Source organism: Schistocerca piceifrons, chromosome 6 (assembly GCF_021461385.2).
Source record: "Schistocerca piceifrons isolate TAMUIC-IGC-003096 chromosome 6, iqSchPice1.1, whole genome shotgun sequence".
Lineage (NCBI taxonomy): Eukaryota > Metazoa > Arthropoda > Insecta > Orthoptera > Acrididae > Schistocerca > Schistocerca piceifrons.
In genome coordinates this window covers 142284233-142303718 of record NC_060143.1, presented here as the reverse complement: position 1 = coordinate 142303718, position 19486 = coordinate 142284233, and the positions used below count along the sequence as shown (strand labels likewise).

The window sequence follows — 19486 nt, the reverse complement described above, 5'->3', positions numbered from 1 at the left end:
TAGCTGTAGTCGAAAAAACACAATTAGTAACACAAAAGGAACGGCATTGCATAACCGACACTACGATCATGCGCCATGTGGCATGCCTAGGCGTTGTGACGTCACTAACGACTGATGACGTAGCGCCAGGGCCTTCTATAGAGTCGGTGTTGGTCAAACCCGCGTCCGGCCATCCTGATTTAGGTTTTCCGTGATTTCCCTAAACCGCTACAGGCAAATGCCAGGATGGTTCCTTGGAAAGGGCATGGTGGACTTCCTTTCCTAATCTGACCTCGCTATGTGGTTCCCTCCCCCAAATCAACCAACCAACCATGAAATTGGTCCAGCTGCTGACAGTGCTGTGGGTTTGTTTGTTTTCCAAGCGAAGTAGTGTTTTGATATGAACCTGACATCTAAGATTCTTGGTAACTGTGTTTTCTATTGTTGTGTGTTATAGCTAGGGCAACGTACCTTTGAAAATGCATATTCTCCATACATCATGATGGACTTGTAGTCAAACTGCTCTCCCAGTGTGTCGACCGACTCATTAGCGTGCTTCGCGAAAGCGGCACCAAACCCCTGGGAGTGGCAATATGAGTCAGATACAGAAAAAATACAAGAACAATACGGCGATTTAGAATCAGTTAAACAGATGTCACTTACAGGAAGAATATTGTGCCAGAAAATGTCTATCCAGTCATCCCGGTCAGGGCGGTTCATCTCGTGCCAGAAGCCGACGGCATGGCCCAGTTCGTGGATGACTATTCCTAGGTACCTATAACAGAGCATTCCAGATCAACACAAGCCAAAACAATATAACTTTTTTTCTGTGAACACTATCTATCAATACCATTTGGTCTACTACATCAGAAATAGGTGCCGTGAACATGAAATAACGCATTCTGTTTTCCATATAGCGAAATTTTTTGATGGATTAAAACTGTGTGTTGGAAAGGGACTCTAAGCATGATAATCGACTTTCACGGACACCTTTCTTACTACTCTTATGTGGAAAACATGCAGAGAAGTGAGGAAGACAATTGTTAAAGGTATGACTCAGTACGAGTAACTTCGATGTTCTGTAGCGTCATTGGGTATGGTTTCCGGACATGGTCCTGTACTCGAATTGTTCCTTTAACCAACCTCAACAACCCCTCGAAGTTTGTCGCAACATTTCTAGGACACCCTGTATATCTGCATCATAAAAGCTAAATCAGTTTAAATGCGTACCTCGAAGACACGACAAACGAAGGCATTCCCATCACTTAGATCCATCTGTTTACACTGGTTACTGGTAACCAATCGTGATGATATAAATCAGGAGTACTGCAGTAAATTTACAGTACTTACGTGCCGCTGTGGTAAGAATGGCATGAATCAACAGCAACTGGGATTAACTGGTAAGTATCAAGCGTCACAAGGTTCTTGCTTCGATCAATGGAAGCCGGTTCTTTGTTGAGAGTCCTTGTGGCGACTGAATACACGGAGGGATGAGAATTGTGTTCACCCGTACACTCGGGAAAGGGCCTGGCCCTCACTATCATTCGACGACCATACCCAGGGGACCACGCGCTGGTCCAAGGTTTCTCCTCCAGTGGCGCTTGTCCGCCGCTCATTGACGCCCGTCAATTGCCATGACAATTTGTCTCTGACCTTCCAGGATTCTCGCACGAAACCCAGTAGCTTTACGAAAGGAATTTATTCGGACGACGTGACCGGCCCATTTAAGGCATGCTCTTCTTATTAGGCTCTTTACGTAATTTCTGTTGTTTGTATTTATGTCGCACTTCCCATTTTCCATAGCTATGTCATGCAGTGGGCCAAAAACTTCCGTTCAAAAGTGAATGGACGGTTGTAATTTTGTTTCAAAGTGTTCCGTGTTTCGCACACCCATACAACATTATGAGTTTGATTAGTGTCTCATATACACTGACGGAAAAAACCGCAACGCCAAAAATGAGTTGTGCGACATAAACGAGATTGGCAGGCGTGTTTCTATGTCTGGAAGATGACGTCTGTTAAAATTTCGCTCCAGATGCATAACAGTGGCGATAGTATCGCCGCTATGAGGATGCCAATCTGCTTCAAATACACACTGTAGAGATCGTGATAGTTACCTTTGAGAATCGACGCAATGAGTTGATGTTAATCAAGAATGCCTTGAAGCCGACAAAGACGCCATTATCAATACCTCATTGAGTTTGAACGAGGTCGTGTAATAGGTCTACGAAAAGGCGGATGCTCCTTCGGTGATATTGCAGAAAGACTTGGCAGGAATGTAGCCACTGTTCATGACCGCTGGCTGTGGTGGTCGCGAGAAAGTGCGATCGCAAGAAGACTGGGCTTCGGACGGCCATATGGCACTACCAAGAGGGGAGACCATCGTGTTCGGCGCATCGTACTGCACCTGCTGCAGCAATCTGAGCAGCAGTTGGCACCACAGAGACGCAATGAACTGTTACAAATCGGTTACTTCATGAACAGACAGACACCCAGTAGTGTGAATTCCACTGATCCCAAACCGACGTCATTTTCGACATTAGTGGTGTCAAGCGAGAGCTCATTGGAGGGCATGGTGAAGGTCTGTTGTGTTTTCTGATGAAACCTGGGTGTGCCTCGGTGCCGGTGATGACCGTGTCTTGTTTAAAAGGAGGCCATATGAGCGCCTGCAACCAGCCTGTCTGCGGTCTAGACACACCCGACCTAAACGTGGAGTTATGGTCTGGGTGATTATTTAGTATGACAGCAGGAACACTCTTGTGGTTATCCCATGCACCCTGACTGCAAATTTGCGCGTTGTCTGATCTGTTGTGCTGTCATTCATGATCAGCATTCCAGGGGGTGTTTTCCAACAGGATAACGCTCGCCCACATACCGCAGTTGTAATTCAACATGCTCTAGGAGTGTCCTTGATCACCAGATCTGTCTACAATCGAGCACGTATGGGACCTCATCGGACGACAACTCCAACTGCATCCACAAACAACGTTAACTGTCCCTGTATTGACTGACGAAGTGCAACAGGCACGGAACTACTTCTCACAAACTGACATGCGGTACCTGTACAACACAGTGCATGATTGCATTCAATATTCTGGCGGTTACATCGGTCATTAACGTACTAGCATTTCAAATTTGCAATAGCTTATCTCGTGCTTATATTAACCTGTGATATTGTTATCTTAATCATTTAAATGTAAAATGTACAATAACATACAAATGTATACGCGAAATTTCATTGTAGTAATAGTAGTAGTGTAGTATTTTGTCTTACGGCAAGTCTTGTCATGGGTTAAACCTCTTCCACTTTTGTCTGTCCATAGTCAGTCTTTTCATTTCTGAATACTTGTCTCCTTTGATTCTTTTTTATCTTCCTTTTTTTCTCTCCACCATTCCTTCTATTCCTTCCTTTAATAAACAGTGCCTCCTCAAACAATGTCCAATCCAGTTCCGTTTTCATTTTCTGATGACTTTCAGCATGTTTCTTCTTCTCCAACTCTTCTTAATACTTCTTCATTCCTTACTCGGTCTTCCCATTTCACTTTTTCCATTCTTCTCCGTATACACTTCTCTAGCGCCTCCAATCTTCTTTCATCTTCCTTCCTCAATGTCCGTACTATACAGTGCAACGCTCCAGATGTAACATTTGGCAAGTCTTTTCCTCATATCTTTGTTTAGTGGTCCACAAAGTAATTTCTGTTTCCTCGTGAATCCTTTTGCCATTGCAATTCTTTTCCTAACTTCTGTTGAGCAATACATTTCATCCTTTATTACACTTCCCAAAATTTCATTACTCAACATTAATTAATTTTTGGTGATGCGATTTTTTTCCCGGCAGTGTAGTTGAAATTAGAATTTTCTCGACACATGTGTGTAATTTCAGCAATCGATTGAGGTCGCTATAGCGATTTCCGATTTGAAACACCGCCTTTACGTCTGTTGAACATGATGCACCTTATTTAAATGTATTGCCGAGATATTTAAATTATTCGACATTTGGTTGTGATAGGTACCTGACCGACCATGCCTACATTCGTCCCAAATAATTGTTTCGTCTACGACTGATTATGTGGTAATCAGTATTTACTTCGTCAACGAGTAGTCCTACGCTCGTAGCAGCACTGTCCGTGGTTCCACTACTTATACAACTCTCTCCCTCGATCTAGAATTGGGCTACGTAGTAAGCATACGTCAAATGTGTGAGAGCTTGCCTCAAAGCTCTGTTCCAGAGAATTTTCGCGAAATTTTTCTTGCATAATCTTCTCCAGTGCGTCTGGAACCGCGCGACCGCTGCGGTCGCGGGTTCGAATCCTGCCTCGAGCATGGGTGTGTGTGATGTCCTTAGGTTAGTTAGGTTTAAGTAGTTCTAAGTTCTAGGGGACTGATGGCCTTAGAAGTTAAGTCCCATAGTGCTCAGAGCCATTTGAACCATTTCTCCAGTGCAAGGAGTACAAATTAATTTACGTACTTTGAATTTGTCTCATGTGGCTTCACTCTTACTTCTTCCGACCATCGTCTCCACCTTTTACTTCTCCGTTATCTTGGCGTCTCTTCCAGATCAGATGCCCAGAGCTTGTTGAACACGCGTAACAGTGGAGTCTGCTGGCTCAGACGTAACGAGGGGCTAACACGTCTCACAGACGCATGTCATAACCTGCCAACGTCTCGCGGCTTTCGTATACCACCGATTGTTTCCGCTCTCATAATTTAATGCCATCTATCTCAGGTTGTTCCTGAAATGAATGTCTGCCCAATATGTAGTTACATTTGACAACGTTCACTCGAAAGTCAGGCTGAAAAAGTAAATGTGAAATAACACAATTGACATCTACTTTGAAAGATACGGTATTACCGGTGTAAACTTTTTTTAGTTACCTTCCTATCAAAAGTATTCTATCCTGAAATTTTACCCTATAATTTCTACTGACACTGCACAAAAATGGGATGAGGAGTTTGATAAATAAACAATAACTATTTTTTGTAAGCAGTGCAACAGTTTCGTCATATTTATTGGACGAAATGCATTTGATTCAAAAAGGTTCTAATTTCTATTTCTTCTTTAAAAAATTATACCAAAGTGCGAAGAACATTTACAACGCAGATAAGTTCTTTCCTCAGCGAAATATTTTTCTCTTCAAGTCGTTTTTAGAAATTAAATGGCTCTGAGCACTATAGGACTTAACAGCTATGGTCATCAGTCCCCTAGAACTTAGAACTACTTAAACCTAACTATCCTAGGGACATCACACAACACCCAGTCATCACGAGGCAGAGAAAATCCCTGACCCCGCCGGGAATCGAACCCGTTTAGAAATTAAGAAAGAGAAAAATGATGCAGAGAACCAAAACTACGAATAGAATGTGTTGTGAACTATTTTGGTGTCCAGTTCATACTCGAGTCACCGTACAGTCGATATGTTGTCCTGCGTCCGCTTTTCGCGGTAATGTCAGTCGTTTCTGTTTCAGCTCTCTATGCAGATGGACCAGTAACGTTGAAGAACGAGGACCGGTAATTGCTTCAATATTTTCCAAATAGACAATCAATTTCAATAAACTTGCCCCATCACTTTTTCTGTTGGGAATTCGGTTTCCACTTTTCTAGAGCACCGGAATACTCGCCAACCTACTGTTGTGTCTAGGGTTTCGTGAAGAATCAAAGTCTTGTATGTAATTACATAATGACACTAGAAACTTTCTAAATAAATACTTCAATGGTTCCAAACACTATTTTAGAATGTCCGTCCAATGTCTTTGTTCTGGAGTTAGCATTCATTGCACCTATCACGCACTGAATATACACACATGTAGAGATTTATGTAGAATATTATACACCTAATATCTCACGAATGTTAACTTCTATAGCTATACTAAGAATTTTATCGACTATTTTTTCAGAAGAGAACCACCACTGTGCGTCCGAATTTGTAGCACTCAGACGACCTCATTAATTTTTACAGTAATAAACAGTCCTTTGAGATGAAGCCGTCTCCTCATGAATTTTCCTCAGCTCATTTCATACATGCCTCACACCTCCTCTCCTAATTTAAAAATGGTGTTAACTAACAACAATCAGCCTCTTCCATTTTTACGAAAAAAAATATTGCACCGATTACTTACTACAGCTGCCAAAATAGAACTGTTCGTTACACTTATTTGGAAGTTTGAATAATATCACTGAGAAAAATCTCACTTGATAATAATCACCCCGATAAACAAACTTTTCTGCTGTTTAGTGAGTATTCGTATAATCCATAACTAGACAGGTCAGGTTCTGACCTCTTACGAGTTACTTACCTACGAAGGCCAATTTTGAGGTCAGCACGATAGGTGTTAACGTGAAGAGCGCTCAGTTATAGAAGTCATTTACAATACAATCTCTAGCGGCCTGATTTCACAATAGAGTGCTGGTAATGGACAGTCCTGTTTTGAAGCCCACTGCATATTTATGGGAAGCGCTGCAACGCAGACTTCGTCCGACCCTAAACACCCACGTGAACACCAAGACTACTGGCACAGCTGTTGGCTTTATGGGCTGCCGTCTGACACTCAATCGCAAGGTTGCCCATGACAATATGGACTGGGTTCTCTCAGTGTAGGATACTAAACTTTAGCTCGCACCACCGTTATGTCTGGATACTTTTGATCACGTGATTAAGTCGGTCGGTCTTTTTATGATTGCACTGCCTAATGTGCGAAAATCTCTGCTTGCCAGACTACCGGAAGATGCCATTCACACCTGAAGCAGTTGCTTGTTTCATAAAACTGGATTACATTTTTCTTGGTGCGACGAGACTAATTTTGATTCCAGTAATAAGCTCAATTTTTTAAATAATTGCCTTATTCCAGAATGAAATTTTCGCTCTGCAGCGGAGTGTGCGCTGATGTGAAACTTCCTGCAAGATTAAAACTGTGTGCCGGACCGAGACTCTAACACAGGACCTTTATCTTTCGTGGGCAAGTGCTCTACTGACTGAACTACCCAAGCGCGACTCACAACCCGTCATCACAGCTTTACTGCGGCCAGTACGTCGTCTCCTATCTTCCAAACTTCACATATGTTCTCCTGTGTAACTTGCAAGACTAGCACTCCTGGAAGAAAGAATACTGCGGTGACATGGTTTAGCGACAGGCTGGGGATGTTCCCAGCTCGAGTCCCGGTCTGGCACACAGTTTAGTCTGCCAAGAAGTTTCATGTCAGCGCACGTGAAAATTTCATTTTGGAAACATTCCCCAGGCTGTGGCTAAGCCATGTCTCTGCATTATCCTTTCTTCCAGGAGTGCTGGTCTTGTAAGTTACGCGAGATAACTTCTGTAAAGTTTGGACGGTAGGAGACGAGGCATGGGCGGAAGTAAAGCTGTGAGAAGGGATCGTGACTCGTGCTTGGGTAGCTCAGTCACACTGGTGCGGGAAAGGCGAAGGTCCCGAGTTCGAGTCTCGGTCTGGCACACAGTTTTACTCTACCACGAAGTTTCATCCCTTTATTCCTGTTTCGTGCTAATCTTTCAATCTCTGTAGTATTACGACACCCTACGTCCTCTAAAAAGGGTTTGAATATTCCTATCTTTGATTTCATCTACTATATCCCCTTCCCACACTTGCTGCTTACAATATAAGTTTACTATTTCTGGATGTTGTTTTGCTTTCCGTCAATAGATCCTTGTTGGCTTTGTGGAGGATCTCCATTTTGTGCCCATGCCAAAGATTGTATGTTGACACGCGTAGTTTTACTTTCTGCGTAAAAATACACTTTGAAACGCGGCTGAAAGGTTCTACTTGTTAACTCAATATATTGTTCTTGGTAGTCGCTGCACAAGACTCAAAGATACAAGAGTTTAGGTACTTTTTTTCCGCATGGAGTATTATGTCTAACTTCTGTGCTGAAATGTTTCCTGATTTGAAAGAAACTTTTAATTTAATTTTACACAAGGATCTTCCAGTTTTGTCAGATTTTAGGTCGTGGTGTGTCATGTTTTTCTTATTTAATTTAGGTTCTTTCTCCCTTCATTTTAATTTGTTAGATGTATGTATGACTATAGAGTTGTCGTACCCATTTGTTATGGCAGTGTTCTTCAGAGTATCAATTTTTCTAGCCTTCTATTGTGATAGTGGTAGAGAGAAATTATAGAAAATAGACGGTTTTATGGAATGAACTATCTACTTAACTCAAAAATTGTGTGGAGAATTGACCAAGTCAACACGAGAATTGTTGGAGAGTTGTGGAAAAGAGAACAATTAAACTTTATAAATTTGGAAGACACGGTAGAAAAAGTTAACGAGTACTACTAGCAAGGTTATAGACAAAGTTCGAAGCAAGTGAGATGCAGATTGGCGGTGATAAAAAGAGAAAAAAAAACCTCTCTGCAACAGAAAAGTTCCGCAGGTGTCAAATGTTGACAGATAACACTGAAAAAAATTCTGGAATAAAAAATATCATCTTATGGAGTGATAAGCGAATCACGGGAAAACTAGAGACGATAAAAGCGGAAACATCTGAATACAGGGATGCAGATTTTTTTGAAATTATCAAGTGGACAATTTTTAAGATAAACTAGAGGGAAGAGATGAATATACTTAACAGATTCAGGAGGATGTACGTTGCAGTAAGCACTGGGAGATGAAGAAGCTTGCACAGGATAGAGTAGCATGGAGAGCTGCATCAAACCAATCTCAGGACTGAAGACCACAACAACAACAACAACAACAACAACAGAGGGAATAAACTAAAAAAAGGTGTTTTCGAAAAGTCTTTACCACAAAAGAAAGAAGTTAATGAAGAACGAATTAAGATGTCTAGGAAAAATTGAGCTACAGGGGATAGGCAAAATAACGTGAACAATGGTAGGAATGGGATGGTTGTGTTTGACGGTCAACAACGCAGGTAATGCACGTGTCGCACTGGACTGTGCGTGTTCAGTATCGACTAGGCATCATTGCAGGTTGTTTACGAGTAGTAATGGTTCAAATGGCTCTGAGCACTATGGGACTCAACTTGTAACGCCGGAAATGCATATACTCCTATTTCCATCTATTGTACTATTATTTTTTTTCCTTGTTTTGTTACCTCAAGATATGACATTTCTGTCTCTTTATATATTGTAATTGTTTTACTGTTTGTATATATATATTTATGCACTCATGTCGATGTATAATTGGTTTGTTTCGTAAATATTATTTGTATTTTTACGCTGGGTCTTGCCTAGGGAAAACTGCTATCGAACGATTACGTCGATAGGTCGTGTGACGAATCAAAGTGTGTAGGATCTTTGGTAGTGTTAACTCTGCCGCGTGGAGCGCGGGCAGAACCGAGAGTCTGGCGGGAGTAGCGAGTGGAGCAGGTGTGTTGTGAGAAGCTCCCGCGAGTTGCCGCGCTTTCGGGGTTTGGCAGCATGTAATTGCGCTCGACTCGCGATGATAGTTTCTGACATGGTGTCGCGGACGGGAAGCATTAGCTGGCGCACATCAAGAGCCCGTTTCGCCTGGTAACCGTGTCGAGAAGAAGGCGCGCCAACATCCAGCTTCTGCAACAGCGACGGCCGACAATGAGTGACTGTCGCCACCTCCTCGATCGACGGCTTCAAACCTTCAATCAACCAACAAGGAAGACTAAAAGCACGTAAAGTTTCAGAACTGTATGGCAGACCTCAGCTTTTCAAATTGTTCCATTTGCCTCGCAAAATTACAGCAACTTAGCATGAACCTTTGTTGCTCATTGTCCCAATTGCATTGCCAAGCAGGGTCCCTTCCTTTTCCGAAATGAACCCGAGTGTCGTTGAAATTCAAACGCCAGCATTAAAATAATATGATTAGATTTCACTGCTTTAATTTCAAAGTTCAGTAGCTGGCTACAATATTTAGGTTACACGAGCACAAATTTAGAGTGCGAGTTTTGTTAGCATAATTTAGCTTACCTGTGACTGCAGCTCAGCTTGGTACGTACTAAATTTTACTATTGTTAACAGTTCAGAATCATTTAATTCAAGTTCAAAGTTAATTCTCTTATTTCTAAATTGCGTAGATTCAAGTAGCTTTTGAAATGATTGTTGAGGTAGTCCAAGACTAACCTTATTTTACTTAATGTCGATGTGCTTCAGAAAGAAAGCTCACTATTAACTTCAGTCACTAAATTAACTTTCGATTTTCCGGTTTTATTAATTCTTTTGCTAAATTAAGTCAGGGTGTAGCGAAATTTATTACTTCTGACAAACTTTCAGTTTTCACACTACACGTGTCAACCTTCAGTTGCCACGCTTCTAGTGCTAATTATATGTGTAATAACCTTTCTTTTTCAGTTACTATAGTAATTGTCCTTAGGACTGGCGACCGTGATTTCCCCAAATCTCAAATACCTAATTACCGCTAGTTAATTGTTAACGTAACGGCTGCACATTTACCTTCTTTATTAACTTTACCCCTTTTCAAAATTAATTTCCACCAGTTTCATTTGCATTTTTCCTTTCATTAAGATGTAACCCTTTCCTCCCTCTTTACCGATAGATTAACTTCGGTGACGATTGCTTTTCCCAAATTTCCATTAGGTACACGCGGTTTCATTTTTCACTGTCATTAAGGTCGATAAGTGAGGGGGGAGGTTACAAACTGCTGAGGTCATTAGTCCCCTAGAACTTAGAACTAGTTAAACCTAACTAACCTAAGGACATCACAAACATCCATGCGCGAGGCAGGATTCGAACCTGCGACCGTAGCGGTCGTGCGGTTCCAGACTGCAGCGCCTTTAACCGCACGGCCACTTCGGCCGGCTTACGAGTAGTACACACTTCGTACTTGCATTCAGAGGCCGAGGTCGGCATGCAATGAAAAACGTCAGTAACCAAAACAGCCAACTTACTGAATGTTTCAAGAGCAACTGTTTCTACAGTCATAACAGTCTACACAAAACATGGACAGACATCAACATGTAAACGTAATAGTGGGCGCAAATGAAAACTATATGACAGAGATCATCGCACGCTAATACCAACTGTGTCAAAACAACACAAAACTACGGTGGCTAAAGTGACTGCAGAGCTCAATAGCCATCTCCGAGACCCTGTATCTATCGACACTGTCCGCCGAGAACTCCATAAAGCAAATATTCATGGACGAGATGCAATACCGAAACCATTAGTGACGACAACCAACCAAAGAAGCGTAAAACATGGTGTCAGGAGCATAAATCCTGGACGGCTGATCAGTGGGAACACGTCATATGGTCGGACGAGTCAATGTTTTCGTTATTTCCAACATCGGGCCGGGTTTATGTCTGGAGAACGCCAAAAGAAGCCTACAATTCTGATTGCTTGATTCAGACGTTTAAGCATGGAGGTGGAAGTGTGATGATGTGGGCAGCCATATCATGGTATTCTGTTGGTCCTATCATTACTCTCAAAGGCAGTGTTAAAGCCAAGTATTATGTGAACATTTTAGGTGATCAGGTGCACACCATAATTCAAATTTGTTCTCCAACAATGATGCCATATTTCAGGACGATAATGCATCCACATACAGAGCCAGGACAGTACAATCGTGGTATGAGGAGAAGCAACTGAACTGCAGCGTCTCCCTTGGCCAGTACAGTCCCCGGAATTGAACATTTTCGATCACTTTTGGGTGGTATTGGAGCGCAGACTCCGGAGCAGATTTCCGCCTCCCTCGTCACTACAGGAGTTTGAAGAGGTTCTGATTGAAGAGTGGCCTAACATTCCACTGGAGAGTATACAATCATTATAAGCCAATATTCCAAGAAGAATCCCAGCCGTATTACGGCCCCTTATTAATAAACCATTCTCAAGTAAGTACAGGTGTTCACATTAGTTTGCCTATCCCCTGTGTGTTGGACGGTCAACAGGGGGAAAAAGTATAACGGCATTCACAGATTAAAACAACTGAAAAGTACTGTTGAGGATGAAGGATGTACTGACTTGAAGATTTACCAGTGTAAAGCGCGTGGACACATTGTGTTTGATAACGAGAGAATGTTGTTGTAATTACCTACGGCCTTGTCCTCCACTTTAGATGATGACTGAGCGAACACAGGGTGTTTTAAGATGTTTTGTGACATCAGGACACCTCGCTAAGATGTTAGGACGAAGGTATTGACGTGTGTAGGACTAGATATCTCTTTCCCATAGTGTACAAGCTAACTCTTCCGTGCTTGAATTACACAGCTTCCGATAAATCTATCTGGCATCTGGATTCTCCGGGACTACGTTTATTTGGTTGTTTCACCTTACATCTCATCATATTAAACGATTGAAAATGATAACTGTGATTGATCACCGACCGTCTAGTCAAACGATAGCGGATCTTTTCGAGTATTTGCTGAAATTACAATCGTTTTAATTATATTAAGTCAGTGGCCAGTATTTTCACCAAGATCTGATCGTCTTCAAATACCACTGCATTTGTAACAACGTGTGTGTGTGTGTGTGTGTGTGTGTGTGTGTGTGTGTGTGTGTGTGTGTGTGTGTGAATTTTGCAGACACACAGATTCCCGTGAGTGTTTTATTTTCTGTTTTCACATATTGACAGGAAGTTTTCTGTAAGTTCCTCTCTCCCTTGTTCGTCGTGTTGTTGGGTCGGTGTTTATAGCGGTGATGTAGAGCGCTCTAAAGCAAAAGTTTCAGTTAACCGATCTATAACGAGCACAGATTATCACAAGACAGAATTAGCTGCAGTATGGCACCAAATAACTTGAATGACTGATGTTAAGGCAAAGCTGTTGTTCTGTCTTCTGAAGACTTATCCACTGGGCCCCAAAGAACGTCTCATTGCTCGTCTGAAACAACCCTAGTAGTTCCAGCGTTAAGTTCTGCTGATGTGTTGGCGGATGTGGCTTATCGTTTATTTTGGAGCTTTATTGGCAGCAGTTGCTGATAAGTACCTTGACGTTCGTGCGATTAACCACTGTGACATTCATCGCGGACTGTGACGCCTACAGCGCAATATTCCCAGTAGACGCTTAGCATCGTGACTGGGTAATTTCGAAACTCGGACAGTATTTGAAACAGAGATAACTGCCATTTAAGACCCACTATCATGCTGCATTCCAACAATACCCTTCCACCGTCTCTATTGCACTGTGATATAATTCTATTGAATGCTTCGCTCCTTTCGTGCGTCAGAGACCTATTGCGCTACTCGATCTGTTACTAATCCACAACGTCAGTTGGTGGACCCTCTTTTCTTGACAGCCTAAATTTTTGCGTAATAGTGATGAAACAGTGAAAGCAGCTGAGGATCAAGGCCGGATAGAAATCCTTGGATATCACAGAAGATACTGAACTTAATTGATGAAAGGAGAAAATATAAAAATGCAGCTAATGAAGCAGGCTAAAGGGAATACAAACGTCTAAAAATGATATTGAGAGGAAATGCAAAATGGCTATGCAGTAATGTTTAGAGTACAAATGTGAGGATATAGAAGCATACATCACTAGGGGAAAGATAGATAACGCCTACAGGAAAATTAAAGAATCGTTTGGAGAAAAGAAAAGCAGCCATGTGACTATCAAGATCTCAGATGGAAAACGAATACTAAGTGAAGAAGGGAAAGGTGAAAGTTGAAAGGAGTATGAAGAAGGGCTATACAAGAGAAATGTGCTTGAAGGCAATATTATAGAACGCAGAGGAAGATTGGATAGGAGAAATGATACTGCGAGAAGAATTTGATAGAGTATTGAAAGACCTACGTCGAAATAAGACCCCCGGAGTAGACATTTCATCAGAACTACTGATGCCTTGGGAGAGTCAGTCATAACAAAAATATTCCACCTGGTATGCAAGACGTATGAGACAAGAGAAACACCATCAGACTTCAAGAAGGTTGTAATAATTCAATTTCCAAAGAAAGCAAATGCTGACAGGTGTGAATATTACCCAACTGTCAGTTTAATAAGTCATGGTTGCAAAATATTAACACGAATCATTTACATGCGTATGGAAAACTGACAGAAGACGACCTCAGGGAAGATCAGTTTGGATTACGGAGAAATGAAGGAACACGCGAGGCAATACTGACCCTACGACTTGATGCATGTTTGAAGATAGGTTAAGGAAAGGCAAATATACGTTAAGGATTTTATAGATTTGGAGAAGGTTTTTGAAAATGTCGACTGGAATACACTCTTCGAAATTCTGAAGATAGCAGTGGCAAAATACAGGGAGCTAAGTATTATGTACAACTTGTACAGAAACTAGACGGCAGTTATAGGACTCGAGGGGCATGAAAGGCAGCGGTGGTTGGGAAGGGAGTGAGACTGAGTTTTAGCCTGTCTCCGATGTTACTCAATCAGTACAAAGAGCAACGACGTAAATGAAACAAAAAAAAATTGGAGACGGAATTACAGTAATAAAACGATGTAATAGTGTTAGAGACATCAAAATGCTTGGAAGAGCTGTTGAACCAAATGGACAGTGTCTTGAAAGGAGGATATAAGACGAACATCAACGACAGCTAAAAAAGGGTAATGGAATGTAGTCGACTCAGGCGATGCTGAGAGCATTAGATTAGGAAACGAATCACTAAATGTAGTACATGAGTTTTGATATTTGGGCAGTAAAATAACTGATGATGGTCCACGTAGTGAGGACGTAAAATGCAGACTGGCAATGGCAAGAAAAGTGTTTCTGAAGAAGAGAAACTTGTTAACATCGAACATAGATATAAGTGTTTGGAAGTCTTTACTGAAAGTACTCGTATGTGTCTGGAATGTAGCCTTGTAGAAAAGTGAAACATCGACGATAAACATTTCAGACAAGAAGAGAATAGAAGCTTTTGAAATATGGTGTTAAAGATTAGGTGGGTAGATCACTTAATTAACGAGGAGATGCTGAAGAGAATTAGAGAGAAAAGAAATTTGTGGCATAACCTGATGAGAAGAAGGGATCAGTTGATGGGACACATTCTGAAACATCACGGGATCACCACTTTACTGTTGGAGGGAAATGGGAGAGGGATGGGATTTAAGTTTTAAAGGGAGACCAGAAGATGAACACAGTAAAAAGATTCAGAAGGATGTAGGTTGCAGTAGCTACTCGGAGATTAAGAGGCTTGCACAGGATGGAGTAGCGTGGAGAGCAGCATCAAACCAGTCTTCGGGCTGAAGACTACAACAACAACCAATTTTTTTGACGTAACGTAACTTCTGGCCACTTCATAAGATTTCTTGAAATCATCTAACCATTACTATGTCGATTGTTTTACTTAGAGTGACTTTATCAGCTTTCTTCATATGGTTCAAGTTTTCGTATTTGGTTCCTCTTTGAAAATTATCCCTGGGATTACTAATATGTACTGGTAGTCAGGACCACCTCTTTTCGCAGTCAAAAAACAGGTTTTGTAGGAATAGCATCCACGAACTAATCTTGCAAAGCCTGAAGCTAATATTAAATTTAGTAACTAATATTGATTAATTAAAACATTTATAGAAACGCATCAGTAAGTTACGTGATACTTTGCCCTGGAAAAACCCAAGTTCAAATTTGTAATCTTTGAGTAAAATATAATCTTTTGTGTAACTTCGTTTTATAGCAGTTTTCCCTTTTGTATCTCCACGTCTAACCGGTTCAATCGATATGTTACAAAAACGATTTGCATGCAGACGGAACCAGCACTATGTGAGTGTCCCTGAATACTATTTTGATTCACTGAATCGTACGGAATATTGATCTTCAGGGTTACTGAAAACTATAAATAATCATTTTATGTATAAGACACTAAGTAGCAATGGCGTAGAGCTTGTTTGACACCATAAGAAAGATGTTACAAGTTAAAATATTAACAGAAGCAGCTTCAGCTGAAGGTGGACAATTATAGACAGTTCTGGAAACTGTTGAGCCAGTTAAGCCAGTGATTCCGATAAATACTAGGGTCGTTCAATTGGATTGGATTGGATTGTTTGGGGAGAGAGATCAAACAGCGAGGTCATCGGTATCATCGGATTAGGGAAGGACGAGGAAGGAAGTCGGCCGTGCCCTTTCAAAGGAACCATCCCGGCATTTGCCTGGAGTGATTTAGGGAAATCACGGAAAACCTAAATCAGAATGGCCGGACGCGCGATTGAACCGTCGTCCTCCCGAATGCGAGTCCAGTGTGCTAACTACTACGCCACCTCGCTCGGTGGGTCGTTCAATAAAAAATGTCCCAAATTCCTTTTTACATCCTTTGTTATATATAAGAAAACTTTCTTTAAGATGCTTTCAAATTTGATGTTTCCTCTGTACTTATGCGAAGTTTCGAACAATTGTGACATAGCGAACACTCAGAATGACGTCTATGCAACTACGCAAGGCACTCGTTAGGTTCAAAGTGCTGTAATTGAATTCTTAGTTGCAGAAAAAAAGCTTCCTCCAGCTCAACAATGCATGTTCACACAAAAGTCTCAGAAGCCGCGAACACTTCGCGATCTAGGTTGGACATCATTGTCTCGTCCACCCTACAGCTCAGAGCTGGTGCCCTCGGAGTTCCATCTATTTCGGCCATTTCAATGTTTTACGTGGGACACATTATGGAGATGATGAGAGCGTAATTAATGCAGCGAAAACATGGTTATGAGGACAGGACGAGAGCTTCTACTAATAGGGATTACATGCTATGACACCAAACCAGCTCATGGCCATAAAAGGTGATGGAGACTATGTGGAAAAACAGTACATGTAAAAGAAGTATTGATTGATATTGACACCAATTTTTTAGAATAAATATGTTCTGAGAAAAAAGTATGGATCAACGTTATCGAACGACTCTAGTACCTTTTTCAAATAGTACGGTGCCAAAACCTGAATATATCATGTGGAAGTGGAGTACGATGCCTTTGTTTTTGTACTGAGCAATTATAAATAAACTATCATTATGCAGTTTTTGTGTATATTATTTATGATGCTAATATCGGCTCCAACATGAAATGAAGCGGTGGACCTGAAATCTTGGATAAACCAACGACTATAGGAGAAGTATGTCGACACAGACCTGCTAAAACGCTTTGGTTTAGTTGCTCTTGCTAAATGAATAACTGTAAACTTTGGGATGCAGAAGTTAATATATTTCTCATATTTTCATTTACTGATGTCTTGGGATTATATTCTGTGGCAACTCCCTACTCAGGCTAAAAGAATTCATTTCACAAAAGAAAATAATTAGAATTAAGTGTGGGTTTGTCACACGTACATCTGCTTTCGTCTCTTTAACCAGCTAGATATACTAACCAAAGCCTTACAACATTTATTCACTTATCAAATATGTTATCAACAATGCATTAGAGCTATTCAAAGTTACAACAGTAGAAGGAAAATTGATCTGCATTACCCATTAATGAATCTAACTTTGATACAAGAAGGGGTAAAATACGCAGCTATGTGACCCTTTGATAATTCATTCCTGGAAATAAAATTTATGACAAATGGCAGAAGTTCTTGCAAATGTAGATTACAGAAGGTTCTCTTTATCAACTGATTCTATACTATAGAAGAATTCTTTGTCAGATTTAATTAGTCATTTTTAAAGAAAAATATGTAAATGGCCAATATGAAACCATATAAATATTTTTCCTATTATATATAGGGGGTGTTCAAAAACGAGTATCGAATACTCTGAGAGTACTTGTAGTACCCATTGAAACAAGAAAAATAAGCCCAATAAACATGGGTCCATAAACGCATACTTTCCGAGATAAGCACGCGTTTATAGGAAGGACCGCGCGTCGCTTGGCTGCGGACATTAGCAAAGTAATTGCACTGGCGATCCGTCAAATGTATCGGCAGGGTATCATGATGTCTTACTCACAGTACTCTACCTACCATTAGGCGGTTCGAGACTTGTTGTAGGCCACGTTAGTTTTCGTAGTGTTTGTGTGCCTTATTGTACAGTACTGTCAACCTTGGATATGTTATCATTGTGTTTTATCTTCTTCCAGACGCGGATTCATATATCTGTTTACTGTTATTGCGCTGTTTGTACGTTCAGATGGTGTAGTATATTTACATTTTCTCTCTTCCACCACTTGTTAGCAATGGAAGCCAACTATTCGACAAGTGAAATGGCGGATATGACATTCTGCTATGGTTTAGCAAATGGACGTAGCCTGTAAGCCCGTGCCCTCTACGCTGAAGATTGTCGACAGCGCCGAGTGCCCTCTGATAAGCTGTTCGGTAGACTTTTCCAGAGTCTGAGGGACACAGGTATCCTTGCTCCTCGGAAGACTGACAGTGGAAGGCCCCTCACCAGTACGCACGCCTGCCCTGGAGGAATGTGTGCTACTTTCAGTGGCGGAGAAACCCCCGGGATCAGTGTGCAGCGATTATCAGCAGAAAGCCCGTCTCTTTAAGGCCACAGGATCATCACGGCAGACAGCGGTTCTGTCAGTGGGTGTCGCAGAAGTGTGCCGCACATCCACAGTTCACATCCATGATTTTATTTACCAATGAGGCAGAGTTCTCAAGAGATGGTGTTTTGAATTTCCGTAACCAGCGTGTATGGGCAGATGTAAATCCGCGAGCAATTCAGGAAAGAGGGCATCAACACCGATTCTCAATCAACGTATGGGCAGGCGTGCTTCGCGACAGTTAATTACAACCATACGTGCTACCACAAAGGTTAACTGAGGCGCATTATTGATGTATTGCCTACCTTGACGGAGGCTGCTCCACTGTAGCAACGAATACAAATGTAGTTCACGCGAGATGAGACACCAGCACACTTTCGTCACAAGGTGCGCGGGCATCTGATGCAGACATTTCAGGACCTCTGGATTGGTCAGTGTTGGGGGGGAAGGGAGGAGGGGGGGGAGGGAACACTTTGGACTGCTCCTTCCCCAGACCTCAATCGACTAGACTTTTGGTTATGGGGACTCTTGAAGGAATTGGTCTTCGTCATGCCAATCAAAGATGTACGGACACTACAGAGGCGTGTCTTCAGCGAGTGCAAGCAGATACAGCACCAACTGGGTACACTTCAAATGGGTGCGTCATTCCTTACGCCTTAAGCCCCTGGTAGCTGACTGGTCTGCGCGACGGAATGTCATACCTAACGGCCCGGGTTCGATTCCCGGCTGGGTCGGAGATTTTCTCCGCTCAGGAACTGGGTATTGTGTTGTCCTTATTATCATCATTTCACCCCCATCGACACACAAGTCGCCGAAGTGGCGTCACCTCGAAAGACTTGCACCAGGCGAACGGTCTACCCGCCGGGAAGCCCTGGCCACACGGCATTTCCATTTCCATTCCTTACACCAGAGGGCAGTGGGGTGCATTGTCATGAATGGACGCCACATTGAACATCCAACGTAAACACGTGTTTATCTCAGGAAGTATGCATTTCCAGACACATGTTTATTGGACTTAGTTTTCTTGTTTCGATGAGTACTACCACCCCTCAAAGTTTTCGACACTTCTTTTGAACACCTTGTATATACAGGGTTGATTCAGGAGGAAAGGTAGATGCTTTGAGGGGTGATAGTATTAGTGATTCTGAACAAAAAACTTCATATGGACGTATGCCCTATTCCGAATGGT

At 41.8% G+C, this 19486-nt stretch overlaps 1 protein-coding gene across 1 annotated transcript in view; it reads right to left on the bottom strand.

Annotated features, from left to right (window-relative positions):
• The window catches only part of LOC124803196 (meprin A subunit beta-like), a 70007-nt gene that overhangs the window by 17862 nt on the left and 32659 nt on the right, over nucleotides 1-19486 (bottom strand). Inside the window, exons 4-5 of the mRNA XM_047264377.1 lie at nucleotides 643-754; nucleotides 451-558 (exon numbers count right to left, since the gene is read on the bottom strand). Coding sequence (XP_047120333.1) covers nucleotides 451-558; nucleotides 643-754 — 220 coding nt within the window. The remainder of the gene's footprint in view (nucleotides 1-450; nucleotides 559-642; nucleotides 755-19486) is intronic.